The 15622-nt window shown below is 38.2% G+C and overlaps 1 protein-coding gene across 1 annotated transcript in view; it reads left to right on the forward strand.

Moving 5' to 3' along the window:
• The window catches only part of ATRN (attractin), a 116902-nt gene that overhangs the window by 36238 nt on the left and 65042 nt on the right, over nucleotides 1-15622 (forward strand). The window contains exons 2-3 of the mRNA XM_023737511.1: nucleotides 8175-8258; nucleotides 14352-14465. Coding sequence (XP_023593279.1) covers nucleotides 8175-8258; nucleotides 14352-14465 — 198 coding nt within the window. The remainder of the gene's footprint in view (nucleotides 1-8174; nucleotides 8259-14351; nucleotides 14466-15622) is intronic.

Below are 15622 nucleotides of genomic sequence, written 5' to 3' on the forward strand. Positions count from 1 at the left end.
CACACACACACACACACACACACACACACACACACACACACACACACACACACACAGTAAAACAGTAAGCAGAAGGAAATTTATTTACCCATAAAACTAGAAGTTTGAACGAGGGTAGTCTCTGTGATTGGTTGGTACTGCTATTCAGGGACCTTTACGTTACTTTGATTTGCCATCCCTGTTGTTGGCTTTGTGTTTAGGCTGGTAGCATGATGGCTGTAGTACATCCAGCTGTAAAATTCAGCTGTAGCAAAGTCCAGAGGGAAAAGAAAGATGGTCTCTTTTTGGGTGTCTGTCAAGGTAGCGTTTTTTTAGAAGGAGATGCTGAGATGGAGTTTGGGTTAAAAGTTGGTTATAATACCTACGAGAGGAAGAGCAGGAAGCACAGTTGGGTAAAGGAAGATGTTGAGCTTTGATGCAGACCTGACAAAGGGGAGTTCTGGAGTGAGTATTGCCTGTGAGAGTTGTCCCATGTTGGATTGAAATGCCCTGTTCTTTATAGCCCCCGTGGTGTGGGCTACGCTGGGAAGGACATGCCTTGACAAGACAGCTCCTGAAGGAGTTGATAGCTGGATACTGTCTGATGACCACTCTTCCTGCAGCTGGCAGCAAGTCCTTCTTTGAAGGGTTGTCTAGATGGCACATCTCCATGTCTGCCACACTGTCTTAAGAATGAGAAAATATTCATCAGACTTCCCATCACATCTAAGTATTAGATTACATGCTGTGATAGAGACTGATAATTACCCGTCATATCCTTTCACCACTTCTCTCATAAGAGAATCCCTGATTTTTTTGCTGGGTACATGGTCATCTGGAATAATGGGTACATTTCTCAGCCTCTCTCTACATGTAGATATATCATTACCTTTTGACTAGTGAGATCTAAGTTGAAGTGTCATGTTTGACTTGTGAGGGTTGTGCCTCATTTTCTTTTCCTCCTTCCTGCTGGGTACAATGTGGGTATAATGACTGGAGCTTGAGTAGCCAACTTGGATTATGAGGTGGAAGCCATATGTTGAGGATAACAGAGCAATAAGGTAGAAGAACATTGCGTGATCTTGGAAATGCCTTTTGAGATCTAGATTGCTTGCTTTGGGGCTTCATATCTTGGTTAAGCCATCACTATTCAGATCTTCCCATCAGTTGCATTAGAACCTAATCCTAACTGATGTGCATTTCTAATCAGTCATTGGCAAGGAGAACAGGAAACCATGACTGGCTTAGACTAATGTTTTGGGGTTAGAATGGATGGTAGGGAGTAAGACATGGAAACATCTGTATCAGGCAAGTACAGCAGAGGGAGAGAAGGATAAGGAAGTTGGGGAATTTTCAGGGGATGATTATCGTGATGGACCATAGAATATTTTTTTTAATCATGTATATATTTTATTGTCTTTTTGGTGAAAGTTTACACAGCAAATTAAGTTTCCATTTAACAGTTTCTATACATATTATTCAGTGACATTTGTTACATTTTTCACAATGTGTCAGCGTTCTCATTATTTTCATTCTAGTTTTTCTATTTCCATTAATCTAGCTTCTCTGCCCCCCTTACCTTCTCATCTTTGCTTTATGGTAAATATTGACCGTTTCTTCTCATACTGATAACTGTTTAAAGGAGCACAGTACTCACGGGTGATATTGTTTATTTTATGAGCCAGTCTATTATTTGACTGAAAGGTGACCTCCAGGAGTGAGTCCAGTTCCAAGTTTAAAGGGTATCTCAAGGCAATAGTCTTGGGGGATCCTCTAGCCTCTGCTGGTCCAATAAGTCTGGCCTTTTTTTTTTTTTTTTTTAGGAATTTGAGTTCTACATTTTTCTCCCGTTCTACCCAGGACCATCTATTGTGCCCCTGGTCAGAATGATTGTTGGTGGTAGCTGGCTACCATCTAGTTTTTGTGGTCTCAGGATGGATGAGGCTGTGGTTCGTGTGAGCTATTAGTCCTGTAGACTAGTTTCTTCCTTGAGTCTTTGGTTTTCTTCTGTCTCTTTTGCTCCAGATGAGTACAGACCAATAGTTGTATCATAGATGGCCGCTCGCAAGCTTTTAAAACCCCAGATGCTACTCACCAAACTAGGATGTAGAACAGTATCTTTATGAACTGTGTTAAGCGAGTTGACCAAGTTGTCCCCCGAGTCTCTGGTCCTAAACCTTCAAACCCAGTAAACCAAACCCATGAGGTATTCAGTTATGTCTAGGAAGTATTTGCAATTGTGCCCCCATGTGCTTTATTATATATATGAATATACAGCACACACAAGCATGTATATGCATATACCTACAGATATGCCTATACATGCACACCCATATACCACATGTGCTTTCCTGTGCACATATATGGATACATATCTACTTATGTAACCCCCCCCACACGTGGTTACATTTTATATACATATGCATATATATATATATATATATATATAGGTTGTTATTACTGTTGTTGGCAAAATTGTATATATTACAGCATTTACCAGAGGAGCCCTGGTGGTGCAGTGGTTAAAGCGCTTGGCTGCGCACCAGAAGGTCGGGGGATCGTACCTACCAGCCACTCTGCAGAAGAAAGATGTGACAGCCTGCTTCCATAAAGATTTACAGCCTTGGAAACCCTATGGGGCAGTTCTAGTCTGTCCTATAGGGTCGCTCTGAGTTGGAATTGACTCAATGGTAGTGGGTTGGGTTTTGGTTTTATAGCATTTACCAAAATTGTCCCTTATTCTTGTGTACTTTGTATAGTCATCATTTACTTTGGTCAGGTTGTGCAGACTTCACCCATATTGGGAATTGCCTTTCCCATCACCAAAAATAACAAGTGTCCACTATGTAAAAAGTGATTCCTCCTCCCTGCCCCTCCCATCCCTGGTAGCCATCGAAGAACGTTGCTTTCTATATATACCTATTCTTGTCTTTTTATAAAAGTGAGACCATACAATATTTATCCTTTTGTGATTGCCTTATTTCACTCAGCACATAATGTCGTCCATATTCACCCATGTTATAATGTTTTGAGAACTCACCATTATTCTTCATAGCTGTATAGTGTTCCATTGTATGTGTGTGCCACAATTTGTTTATCCATTCATCTGTTGTGAGCACTTAGGTTGTTTCCATCCCTTTGCTATTGTGAATAATGCTACAATGAACATAGGTGTGCATATGTCTGTTTGTGTCACTGCTATTAGATCTTTAGGGTATATACCTAGGAGTGGGATTGGTGGATCATAGGTATTTCTATTTCTAGTTTTTTGAGGAAATGTCATACCATTTTCTATAGTGCTTGTACCATTTTACAGTTCTGCCATTAGTGTATTAGAGTTCCAGTCTCCCCACAACCTAGCCAGCTTTTATTGTTTTCTGTTTTTCTTTTTCTTTGATGAGTGCCGTTTTTGCGGGAGTGAGATGGTATCTCATTGTAGTTTTGATTTGCATCTCTCTGATAGCTAATGATTGCAAGCATCTTTTCATGTGTTTGTCAGCCACCTGAGTGTCCTCTTTGGTGAAGTGTCTGTTCATGTCCTTTGCCTATTTTTTGATTGGATTATTTGTCTTTTTGTTGTTGAAGTTTTTTATTTATTTTGTAGATTAGACCCTTATCAGATACGTTGTTCCCAAAGATTTTTCCCCATTCTATAGGTTTTCTTTTTACTCTTGATGAGCGTATTTAATTTTTATGAGATCCCAGTTACCCAATTTGTCGTCTGTTTTTCATGCATTTTTAGTTGTGTTTGATAGTCTAAATTAGGTCCCACAGTTTTATCCCTATGTTATCTTCCAGAAACTTTATAGTTCTAGCTTTAACAATTAGGTCTTTGATCCATTTTGAGTTAATTTTTATGTATGGTGTCAGGCATGGATTCTGTTTCATTTTTCTGCAAATAGATATTCATTTTTGCCAGCATCATTTGTTAAAAGAGCCTGTTTCTTCCCCATTGAATGGACTTTGACCCCTTGTTGAAAATCAGCTACCCATAGATGGATGGATTTACTTCTGGGTTCTCAATTCTGTTCCATTGGTCTGTGTGTCTGTCACTGTACCAGTACCAACTTCTTTTGATTACTGTGGCTGTATAGTACATTTTGAGATCAGGAACCATGAGGCCTCCTACTTCGTTCTTCAGTATCACTTTGGCTATTCTGGGGCCTCTTTCCATATAAAGTTGGTCATTAATTTTTCCATTTCAGTGAAGGATGTTGTTGAGATTTGGATCAGGGTTCAGTTATAGCTATAGATTGCTTTGGGTAGTATTGACATTTTCACAGCATTAAATCTTCCAATCCATGAGCATGAAGTGATCTTCCATTTATGTAGGTTTCTTTGAATTTCTTATAGTAGTGTTTTATAGTTTTCCTTGTATAGGTCTTTTACATCGCTGGTTAGGTTTATTCCTAGGTATTTTATCATTTTGGGGGCAATTGCAAATGGTATTATTTTCTTGATTTCCTTTTTGGAGTTCTCCTTGTTAGTGTAAAGGAACTCAACTTATTTTTGTATGTTGATCTTTTGCCCTGTGACTTTGCTGAATTCTTCTATTAGATCTAGTAGCTTTCTTGTGAAATCTCCAGGATTTTCTATGTATAGGGTCATGTCATCTACAATAAAGGTAGTTTTACTTCTTCCTTTTTAATTTGTATACCCTTTACTTCCCTTTTCTTGCCTTATTGCTCTGGCTAGGACTTCCAGTACAATATTGAATACGAGTGGTGATAATGGGCATCCTTGTCTCATTCCTGTTCTCAAGGGGAAAGCTCTCAGTCTTTCTCCGTTGAGAATAATGTTGGCAGTTGGTTCAGCATATATGCCCTTAGATAATGTTTTATTGTGTTTTCGGTGAAAGTTTACACAGCAGATTGGTTGTTGTTGTTAGGTGCCATTGAGTTTGTTCTGACTCATAGTGACCCTGTGTACAACAGAACAAAACACTGCCTGGTCATGTGTTGTCCTCACAATTGTTGCTCTGTTTGAGCCCATTGTTGTAGCCACTGTATCAGTCCATCTTGTTGAGGGTCTTCCTCTTTTTTGCTGACCCTCTACTTTACCAAGCATAATGTCCTTTTCTGGGGACTGGATATTAGGTTCCCATTAAACAATTTTTACACAGATTGTTCAGTGACATTTCTTACATTCTTCACAATGTGTGAACATTCTCATTGTTTTCATTCTGGATGTTCAGTTTTCAGTAATCTAGTTTTCCTGCCCCCTTCTCATCCTTTTTTTTTTTTTTAAGTAATTGTTGACCGCTTGGTCTCATATAGATGATTTTTTTTAGGGAGTGCAGTACTCACAGGTGATATTCTTTATTTTGTGGAGCCAGTCTGTTATTTAGCTAAAAGGTAACCTCAGGGGATAGTTTTGGTTCAGGGCTTAAAGAATATCTCAGGGCAATAGTCTTGGGGAGTCCTCTGGTCTCAAATGGTCCAATAATCTGGATTTTTTAAGAATCTGAGGTTCTGTTACACTTTTTCTCCCATTCTATCAGGATCCATCTATTGTGACCCTGATCAGAACGATCAGAATTGGTAGGTGGGCACCATCTAGAACTTCTGGTCTTAGGGTAGATGAGGCCATGGTTTGTGTGGACAGTTAGTCCTGTAGCCTAGTTTCTTCTCTGAGTCTTGGGTTTCCTTCTGGACCATGAAATCTTAACTAGGTAAGTGGGAAAGTGAAATGTGTTGGTGGTGAGTGATGAACAGTGAAAAAGTGATGGTTTAGTGAATTGAAGGTCCCATGGGCTGAAGACACATTGGACAGGGGGAACTAGGCAAATCAACTAGAGAGATAAGAGATGGTGGTCAGAGGGTAGGATGCTCAAATGGAGGTTTTGGTGATTGTGCTGTTACGGTTAATGGGTAAGGAGTGGGTGGCTAAAGTAGAATGGAAGAAAAGATTATTAGTGGTAAGATTAAGAAGCTGAGGGGCTGAGTTTTCTTGCAGTGTCTTCAGTGTTGATGCAGATGAATGGAAGACACTGAACTAGGTGCTGGTATCTTCAGTGCATGAGGAGTAACTGGGATGTGAGTAGATGACTTAGTAAGTAAGGCAGGCAGATCTGCTTCAGGGAGGCTGACATTGTTGATGCAAGAGAGGAAAAATGATCTGGAAACAGCAATGAGGAAGGAAACAGCATCCTTCCTAAAAATTAAAAAATTCTATGTATCAAAGATACTAGACACAAAGTACACAGAAAAAGGTAAACAGAAAATACATTTATAGTACATTTAACATGCAAATGGGAAATATCTTTAATATAAGAAAATCTCCTACCCTGAACATTAATTTGAAAAAGATAACTTGGTAGCAAAATGGACAAAGAATATGAATTCTCAGTTCACAAAGGAGGAAATGCAAGTGAGCAAAACATATGAAAAGAGATTCAAACATCATGATTAGTACCAATCAGAATATTAGTGAGATACCAGTGTATGTCCATTGTAATCTACTGTCTGAACTTGTCTAAATTCAGGAGGAGGAATGAGAGTCAGGATCAGCAGAAAGCTGGTTCTTAAGAGGTAGGAGGTCAGACATACCTTCACTTTCCAGCTTTTTTCACCATTTCTGACAGCAACCGTCCTCCCATGGCACTCTCTACTTCTCTGCTGGGTTTGATAATTCATTGCACTGGCCACACAGAACTCACAGACCATACTTACAGTTTTGTGGTTTATTAGGGAATTAACAGGCTACAACTGGGAATCAGGATCAGCTTGGAAGTAACAGGATACAACTCAGGAGACAGGATACACTTTGTCAATTAGGGCAGCTTCCAACCAGGACAGCTCTTAGCTCCTTCTCTAGGCCATGCCAGCCCACAGCTCTTCTGTTCGCCGCTGGGCCTCGCTGGGTCTCTCTTGGCCTTGCCTTTGCCAGTGGGCCTCTCTGGGCCCTGCCTCTGCCGCTGGGCCTCTCTGGGTCTTGCCTCTGCCCTGCTCAGGCAAATATTAACAGCTCTTTTGGCTCTGACAACAAGTGCTTAGAGGCACCCCACTCTGCCAGCAAGCATCCTGCCTGAAGACACTCAGCTCTCTCTCTTTTTGTGGGTGGGCAATCCCCACTGAAGCTGTCTGCTGGTCTGGTGGTTCCCTCCACTGGTACTGCTGCCACCGTCTCGTGCCGTTTCATGCAGTCTTCAGTGTTACAGGTCTTAACCTGTATTATAGTTCTTTTAGGAGGTTCCCTCTCTCTTTAAAAACCTCTGTTGGATTGACTGCTTATATAAATAAGCGAGCTCCTTATCAATTTCAAGGCATGGCCCTCCCAGCCGGACCACAAACCAACCAATCCCCCCAAGATCACTTAATCCTATTGAGTGGTTTTATGCACGCTGTTTGTATAGTAAACTGACCAGTCCCTGCAAGGTGCATAAAATAGACCAATCACAGGGCAGGCTGTGTCCCAACCGTTTTTTTTTGGTAGAATTATAACCCAAGGACAGAAAGGTCAGATGTAAGAGAAACCCATTGCACTGCACCCATTATATTGGCAAGATCTAAAAATATTGCTAAACTTTAGGCTTGCATGAGTGTGGGAAGACAGGTGCTGTGGTACTATGAGAACATGGTAAGTGGCCACTTCAGGTCAGCAGCTAAATGACTACAGGGGGTCTGTTGTCTGTTTTGTCTTGATGTGCCTGCCTGCCTCAGTTGTACTATCTGTAGTGGTATGTATTAAATGCACTGTACTTGTAACTGGGGAGAAAGATGTGGCAGTCTGCTTCCGTAAAGATTACAGCCTTGGAAACCCTGTGGGGCAGTTCTACTCTGTCCTATAAGGTCACTATGAGTCAGAGTCAGTTTGACACAGTGGGTTTACTTGTAGCGGTAACTGTGTGATCTTAATTTTAAAAACCAATTCATATTTATAAATAAGTTCTTGTGGCCATTTTCATGATACAAAGTATGACCTTTCAGTCTTAGTTAGAAAGATTGCAGTATAATGTTTTTGTTTACTCCTGTTGGTTTTTAACATTTTTGTATCCTCCTATTTTAAATATGTGGCAAGGATTTGTTTTGTTCAAATTTGTGCGATTTGAATATAACTGTCTAGTCATTTTCTGGTTATAATACGCTTTCATGTACCCGCTGTACTTAATTTGGGATTGTATGGAGGATTAAGAAAGCTATTATTAATATATAACTTCTGATGGACTGAAGTTTTTATTTTTATTTAAATTACAGACTAACTGGATCTTCAGGGTTTGTAACAGATGGACCTGGAAATTATAAATATAAAACAAAGTGCACGTGGCTCATTGAAGGACAGTAAGTAGTAATGGCTTCATTTTTCTTTAGGACGGAGCTCAGTAGGACATTACTTTTCCTAGAAGTGAGATTAACCATCAATAGCATAAAGTACTTAAAACTTTTTTTTATTTTATAACTTTTCATTTGACGAATTTGGCTTTCTTATTTCCTTGATCTTTATTGTTAATTAAAAAGAAATTTCAAGTGTTGATTTAGTGTCACAAATGAATACTTGTGAAATTTGTATATTTTCAACTGTTCTAGTTAAAAATCTGTTGAGTATTTTTTAAAAATAATATTGTGCTTTCGGTGAAGGTTTACACAGCAGTTTAGGTTCTCATTCAGTAATTTCTATACAAGTTGTTCAGTGACGTTGGTTACATTCCTCACAATGTGTAAACATTCTCATTTCCATTCTGGTTGTTCCATTTCCATTAATCTAGTTTCCCTGCCCCCTTACATTCTCATCTTTGTTTTAAAGTAATTGTTGACCTTTTGGTCTCATATAGCTAATTTTTTAAAGGAGCACAGTATTTATGGGTGATATTCATTATTTCTTGAGCCAGTTATTTAGCTACAAGGTGACCCTCAGGGGTTAGTTTCAGTTCAAGGTTTGAAGAGTATCTCTGGGCAATAGTCTCAAGGAGTCCTACAGTCTCAACTAGTCTAGGTCTGTTTTTTTTTGTTTTGTTTTGTTTTTAAGAAATTTGAGGTTCTGTTCCACATTTTTCTCCCATTTTATCATGGTCCATCTATTGTTGCCCTGATTAGAAGATTGGTCATGGTAGCCGGGCACCATCTAGTTCTTCTGGTCTCAGGTTAGATGAGGCCATGATTTGTGTATATACTACTGAGTATTTTTAATGTTTTACTGAAAGCATTAGCAAATGACAATATTCCGTCATTTTTCTAAGTATGTGTTTTTATTGTGGGCAAGAAAATCAGAGTAATTCTGTATTACCGAAGCAACATTTTCTCTGGACCCTTGTTCCTCCTCCAGCTATTGCCTTCTTTTTCTCCTTCCTTTTGTAGAAAACCTTTAAAGCAGTATTTGTCAAACTTTTTGTTCTTAGAACCTCTTTATACTCTTAAACTTTGAGGAACCAAAGTAATTTTTGTTTTTGTGAGTTGTCTATCTGTGTTTACCTTATGAGAAATTAAAACCAAGAAATATTATTAGTTCATATAAAAGCAACAATAATAAACCTACTGCATTAGTACAAATGACATTTTTATGGAAAAAAAGTTTTTTTAAAAAATTTAGTGAGAAGAATTAGCATTGTTTTACATTTTTGCAAATCTCTTCAAGATAGCTGGACTGGATTATCATATCTTCTGCATTCACTTTGTTGTGATATATTGTGGTTGAAGTAGGGGAAAAATAGTAGGCCTCACTTAAATATGTAGTAGGAAAAGGGAGGAGATTTTAATAGTCTATTTAAATAAATGTGGGTAGTCTTCTTTGATGCTACACCAAAACTTGACAAGTAATAATTTCTTAAGAGTAAATTGCAGTGTGGACTCCGAGTATCAGTGAACTTTTTGAACTCTGTTATATTAAAATTCATAGGTTTTCTTGCATGTAGATCTTTTACCCTTGCATGATTTTATAACACAATGCATGGGGTCACTTGGGGAATATTGGTTCACTGAATTATGCAGATTTTCCAGATGTTGATAAATTTTATTATATTATGTAAAAAATCATATTGTTTATTAATATTACCACCAATCTCATCAGAAAGTTCTAAGTATTGGGAAGTTGTATCTGGGTGGCAGATACAAATTTTCCAAATTTCTAATTATCTTTTGAAGTCTTGTATTTCATCACTGACAACAAATATTGTCAGTTTTTTCTGAAGTGACAGGCTTGTTTTGTTCATTTTCTAGAAAATGTCTGCTAAATATCCAAGTCTTGAATAACCATAGTTTGTCAGTTGTTCTTTCAAGTAAAAATGGTATTCCAAGAGAAAAGTGACTAGTTCAGCTCACAACTCAAACAGTTGGAAAAGTGATTTTCCTTGAGATAGCCACTATGCTTTTGTTAGGCAGCAGAAGTGCTTTATGCATATTTCCCATCTTCTCACACAAAATATTAAAAAGATGTGTACTCATGGGTCAAGATTTATAGTTTTTTTTTTACTGTTTAATCAAAGATATCCTTCAGTGAAACTGGCTTTTTTTTTCTTTTTTTCTACAAATGTATGATGGTGAAGAATGCAGTGATCACTAGTACAGCTTGTTGCTACTGCCTTGATTTGTTCTATGGCGCCAGCAGTTTCACTTACCGTTGTTCTTGCACCATTAGTAAATGTCAACATAGTGAAAAAGGCATGTGATATCTTAGTATAATTGTGAAAATAGTTTTGACCTCTTGAACCTCCTAAAAGGATCTCAGGGCCCCTAGTAGTCTGCGGATCACCCTTTGAGAACTGCTGCTCTAAAGGAGTTTTCTGCCCTTGCCCTTTCCATCATGTCATTCCCATCTGATGTCCTTCTCCACTGTTGCTCTGAATGTGCTCTCAATGGTTGCCTGTCCTCAGTCACTAAGCAAAAAACAAAAAACCTTAATCTCCTTTTCTCTTAACTGTCAGTAAATTCTGTCAGTTTTCCCTTCAGGATATCTCCCAAATCCATTTACAGGCTCTCTTTCATCTCTATCTCTATTGTTATAAGAGCCACCATCCTCTCTAGCCTGGGCCTCTCTGATAGCCTTGGATTTTTTCTTTTGCCTCTTTTCCACCTCTCACTTCTTATTTCATAGTATTTCCTCTGTTTGCTCTATTTCAGACATGCTGATTTTCTTCATGTTGCTTCTTTCATCATGTTGGTTGGACACATCAACTTCTTTTCCCCTTAGGACCTTGCCACACTATTCCTTCTGCCTAGAACATTGTTCCCCAGGCTTTTCGCTTGGCTTGCCTGTCATCATTCTAATCTCCTCCAGAGCATTCTGGAGTAACTCCCTGTCACCTGTTGAAGTACCATGTCATATTTCTGTAATTTCTTCGCAGTACTCATCACCATCAAGTTAACTTGTTTATTTATTTACTTAGTTGTTTACTTAGAGATGTTAGTTAGACAAGTAAGTGTGGTATAGAGGAGATGTCTAGTCTAGAGAAATATATTTAAGCATCAGCAGGATATAAATGGTGTTGAAAGCCCTCCATAAACTCTGAGTGCTATGAGGGCAGCAGAGATGTTGTTTGTAGGTCTCATTGACCATTGTATCTACAGAACCTAGAATGTGTTAACTGATGCTTATTTATAACAGTAAAATCCAGCAAGCCACTTTCAGAATTAAAGGTTTGAATTTTTGCTATTGTGTTCATGATTGGAGCTTTTAATGGTAGATTCATTAGGTATTTTCTGATGAGATGCGGCATAGGTTTTTTTGTTTGCTTTAGTTATAGATTGTTTTTAATCTACTGTATTTGCTGTGGGGAGAAGTAAAAATGAAAGGTGAAGTACTACTGTTGCCTAAATAGTACTTATTTATTCGTTCAATTGAATCAGTACACCTGTCCTTTACTTAATGTTTTTAATTTCTTCCTGAAAACCTTGCTGCTAAAGAAAAACTGTTAAATGAAAAAACATTTTCATTAATTTTAATGGCAAAAATTATGTGTTCTGTCTCAACCCAAGATGCCCAATTTTCACAGATAGAAAAATATATCAGTTAAACAATGAAAGCACATTAAAAAACAGCAACAGCAACCATTTGAAACTAAACACAGTTTGCACATAAAATATAAAGAACGCTTATTTTACTCACAAAAGGAGGAAGAAAAGACTTGGTGGTAAATGGTAGCGGGGGCCACGAGGGAGTCATTTTCTAGAAGATACATTCTTCTGTCTGTATGTTTTCATTATTCTTTTAACCTTTCGGAGGCTAGTAGCTATCTTGCACTCAAACTAGAGTTAAAGTTATAGCATAGAAAAATTCATTTAGGTAAAAATAAAGGCAGGTGTTCAGAACAAGTACTGCACATGTACAGCCAACTGAAAAGTCGAAGAAGGTGCTACCTACCTTTTTATCCCGAAGCAAAATGTTTGGGTTAACCTGAATGCTATGTGGAAGTTAAATGTGTTCTATAAAGTATTTTTTGACTAGAAGCCATCATGTTGAATAAATTGGTGAGTGTGTCTTTGCCTGAAACTGTAATCTTGAAATATATATGGTATGTTTATTTTGTTTTGAGTGAAAAAAATCTTTATGCATTAATAAAACAAAACAAACCAACAAAAAATGAGTCATCCCAAAACTGGTGTAACTTTTTAAAAGCTGTTATAGGGGAAAGTTAAGTAAAATCATCGTGCAGAATAAGTCTTTAATTATTGAATGCCACCTTGTGCCAAACATTAGCTGTGTTGTGTGCTGGGGATACAGTGGTGATCGAAAACAGACCTAGTCCCTTGCATCAGGTAGCTTACCATCCAGTTGGAAAGGCAAATACTAGGTACGTGGCATAGTAGGGGCATGAGGCCTGGTTTGAGAGTCAGATGTCATCTTTGAGGAAGTGATACTGAGCTGAGGTTTGAAGGAAGAGAAGGAGCCAGTCAGGCAAGGAATGGCTAGAAGAGTGTTCTGTAAGCATCCTCACAACTAAAAGAAGGTGAGGAAAGTTAGACATGGGAGCGTGGGAGAGGGGTACATGATGAAGCTGGAGAAGTGGGCAGAGAGTAACCACGAAGGCCTTGCTGGCAGTGGTAGAAATTTAGACTTTTGTCCTCAGAGCAGTGGGGTGCCACCAAATGGTTTTAAGTAGGGAATAACATCAAATTTTCATTTTGCCTACATTGTTCTAGCTACAGTACGGAGACTGGATTAGATGTGAATAATGGTAGATTGTTTAGTAGGCCAGCCTAGAGATTATGTTAACTTGGACACTAGTGGTGGTGGTAAAGGTAGAGAAAAACGGACAGGCTCAAGATATATATTGAAAATAGAATAGACTGAACTTAGCAATGGATTGCAATGTTGGAGTAAGTAAAAGAAATCAAAGATGACTCCCAGGTTTCTGGCATGAGCCAGATATGTGGGCCATATTCAGGAGAAACAACAAGTTTGGAGGGAAAATTAAGGTCTTAGTTTAGGGCATATTCCTGTGTGATGCTGGAGGAACATTCAAAGGGATATACCTGGAAGTCAGTTATGTAACTGAGACTGGAATTTAGCGGTAAGGACTGGGCTGGATATTTAAATTCAAGAGTAAGCAGATGGTACTTAAAATCTTGGAATGCACAGAAGTCAGCCAAGTTCAGAAGGTGAGGAATTCTACAGGATAAATGATCTAGTTTCTTTAAAAAAACGAACAAACAAAATGTAAAAAATGGAGGAGGATTGACTAAAAGAATTGAAGTGCCATTTGAAGTTGGTGAGCAATGAATAGTACTAGAATCAGTCTACCCAGTGGTGTGACTTTGTCCAGCACTGCTTAGTTGTCTTTGGGTGCTATCTAAGTCAAAGCAGATACTTGGTTTCCTCTAGCCAGGGCTTTTGCCAGACAGTGCTGTGAAAAGGCAGAAAGGTAGGAGAGTTTAGAGAATTTGCAGTTTTTGAAATGTTGAAGTGTGAAATCTTAATTTGAGTAAGGAAGTGTAGAAATAGATGGGCTAATGTATTGGTCCAGAGGCAGTTAAAGAATGGCCATTGTGGGAGCCACTGAACAGACTCTAAGGCCCAAAAAAGACAGACCATATTCATTTTGTTTACCATTTGCATGTTTGTTTAGTGATCTCTTGCACAGCCCTGTTGCCGCTGAGTCCATTCCAACTCATAGTGACCCTATAGGACAGAGTAGAAGTGCCCCATAGGGTTTCCAAGGCTGTAATCTTTACAGGAGCAGATTGCCAGGTCTTTTCTCCCGCGGAGCTGCTGGGTAGGTTCAAACAACTGACCTTTTGGTTAGCAGCCGAGCGTTTAAACACTGCCCCACCAAGATGCCTTCTCTTGCAAGTAGTAAGTGCTAAATAAACAAGTGAAAGAATACTGTTTATATATGATCAATTTTTTCTGTCCCTGTGAATTCTTAAAATACATATATTTTTCTCAAATGTTTGATGGTTATGATGATTTTTTGTTATAAATTGCTTTTTCATTCTTTTCAGGCCAAACAGAATAATGAGACTTCGTTTCAGTCATTTTGCTACAGAGTGCAGTTGGGACCATTTATACATTTATGACGGGGACTCGATTTATGCACCATTAATTGCTGCCTTTAGGTAAGCTCAGTCATATAAATACTAGTTAATCATTATTTGATTTCTGAGTTTGAACTTATTTCTTTAGATTGCATTCTTAATGTCTTATCTTTATTATCAGTTAACATATTTATTTCGTGGAAGGAGTAGTAGGCCTGGAGTCTGATCGCTTGTACGCTGGTCTTTGTTTCCTCTAGCCTCTAGCTACTAATTAAGTTTCAAGGCGCAGAACTTGACCTCTCTTTTCAGTTTCCTGACATGTAAAATTGTGATAATAGTATCAAGTTTACCTCCTCGTGGTGGTGGTGAAGTTTACATTTTTCAATGTTTTGTGAGTAATATATTGAATAATATTACCATATTTTTATGCACAAGTGTGCGCCTTCTATATTTGTTTGCCAACCGAGCCCTCCCCCAACAAGGTATTTTCATAAGCACCGTATGCCTTTTTTTTTTTTTAAACATGCTGCTGTAAAAAAAAAAATAGCATAGTGCACTTACAAAAACACCTCCTGGGAGAAGGGCACGGTTGCCAAACATACACAGAAGGCGCATATTGTTTGCATAAAAATGCGGCGTTTCTGTGAAAAATTTTAATCAGGAACCGTACCCATCCTGTTTCTTGTTGAATCCCTTATTTGTAGGCCATCAGGAATTACTTGTTGAATTCAGATATTGTGTGTGTGTGTATGTGTATGTATTTGTATGTATGCATTAACATGGCTGAGGGAAAATTTTTGGAAGGATTCACATAAAATGAAGAATAGGTAACTTGCAGAGAATGAGGAACATACAGTTATGTATTGTGGTGATTTTTTTTTTCCAACAAATATATTCTATATTAGTAATTAAACAAAACAAAGCAATTTAATACCAAATGTTTGGGGTGTTCTGAATGGTTTTGGCATTTTAGTTTTCATTAACAAGAAGTAGCTCTGTTATATGTTTTTGACCATTCAGGAATTCAAAACTGTCTCCGTATTTCTTTTACTTGATAGAGAACTTTTTTTTTTGGAACATTTTATTGTGTTTTAGGTGAAAGTTTACATAGCAAACTAGTTTCTCATTCAATAATTCATGTACAAACTGTTCTGTGACATTGGTTGCTATCACCAAAATGTGTCAGCACTCTCCCCATTTCCACCCTGCCTTCCCCTTTTCCATCCCTCCAGTTTCCC

This window comes from Trichechus manatus, unplaced genomic scaffold, assembly GCF_000243295.1.
Source record: "Trichechus manatus latirostris isolate Lorelei unplaced genomic scaffold, TriManLat1.0 scaffold00104, whole genome shotgun sequence".
NCBI lineage: Eukaryota > Metazoa > Chordata > Mammalia > Sirenia > Trichechidae > Trichechus > Trichechus manatus.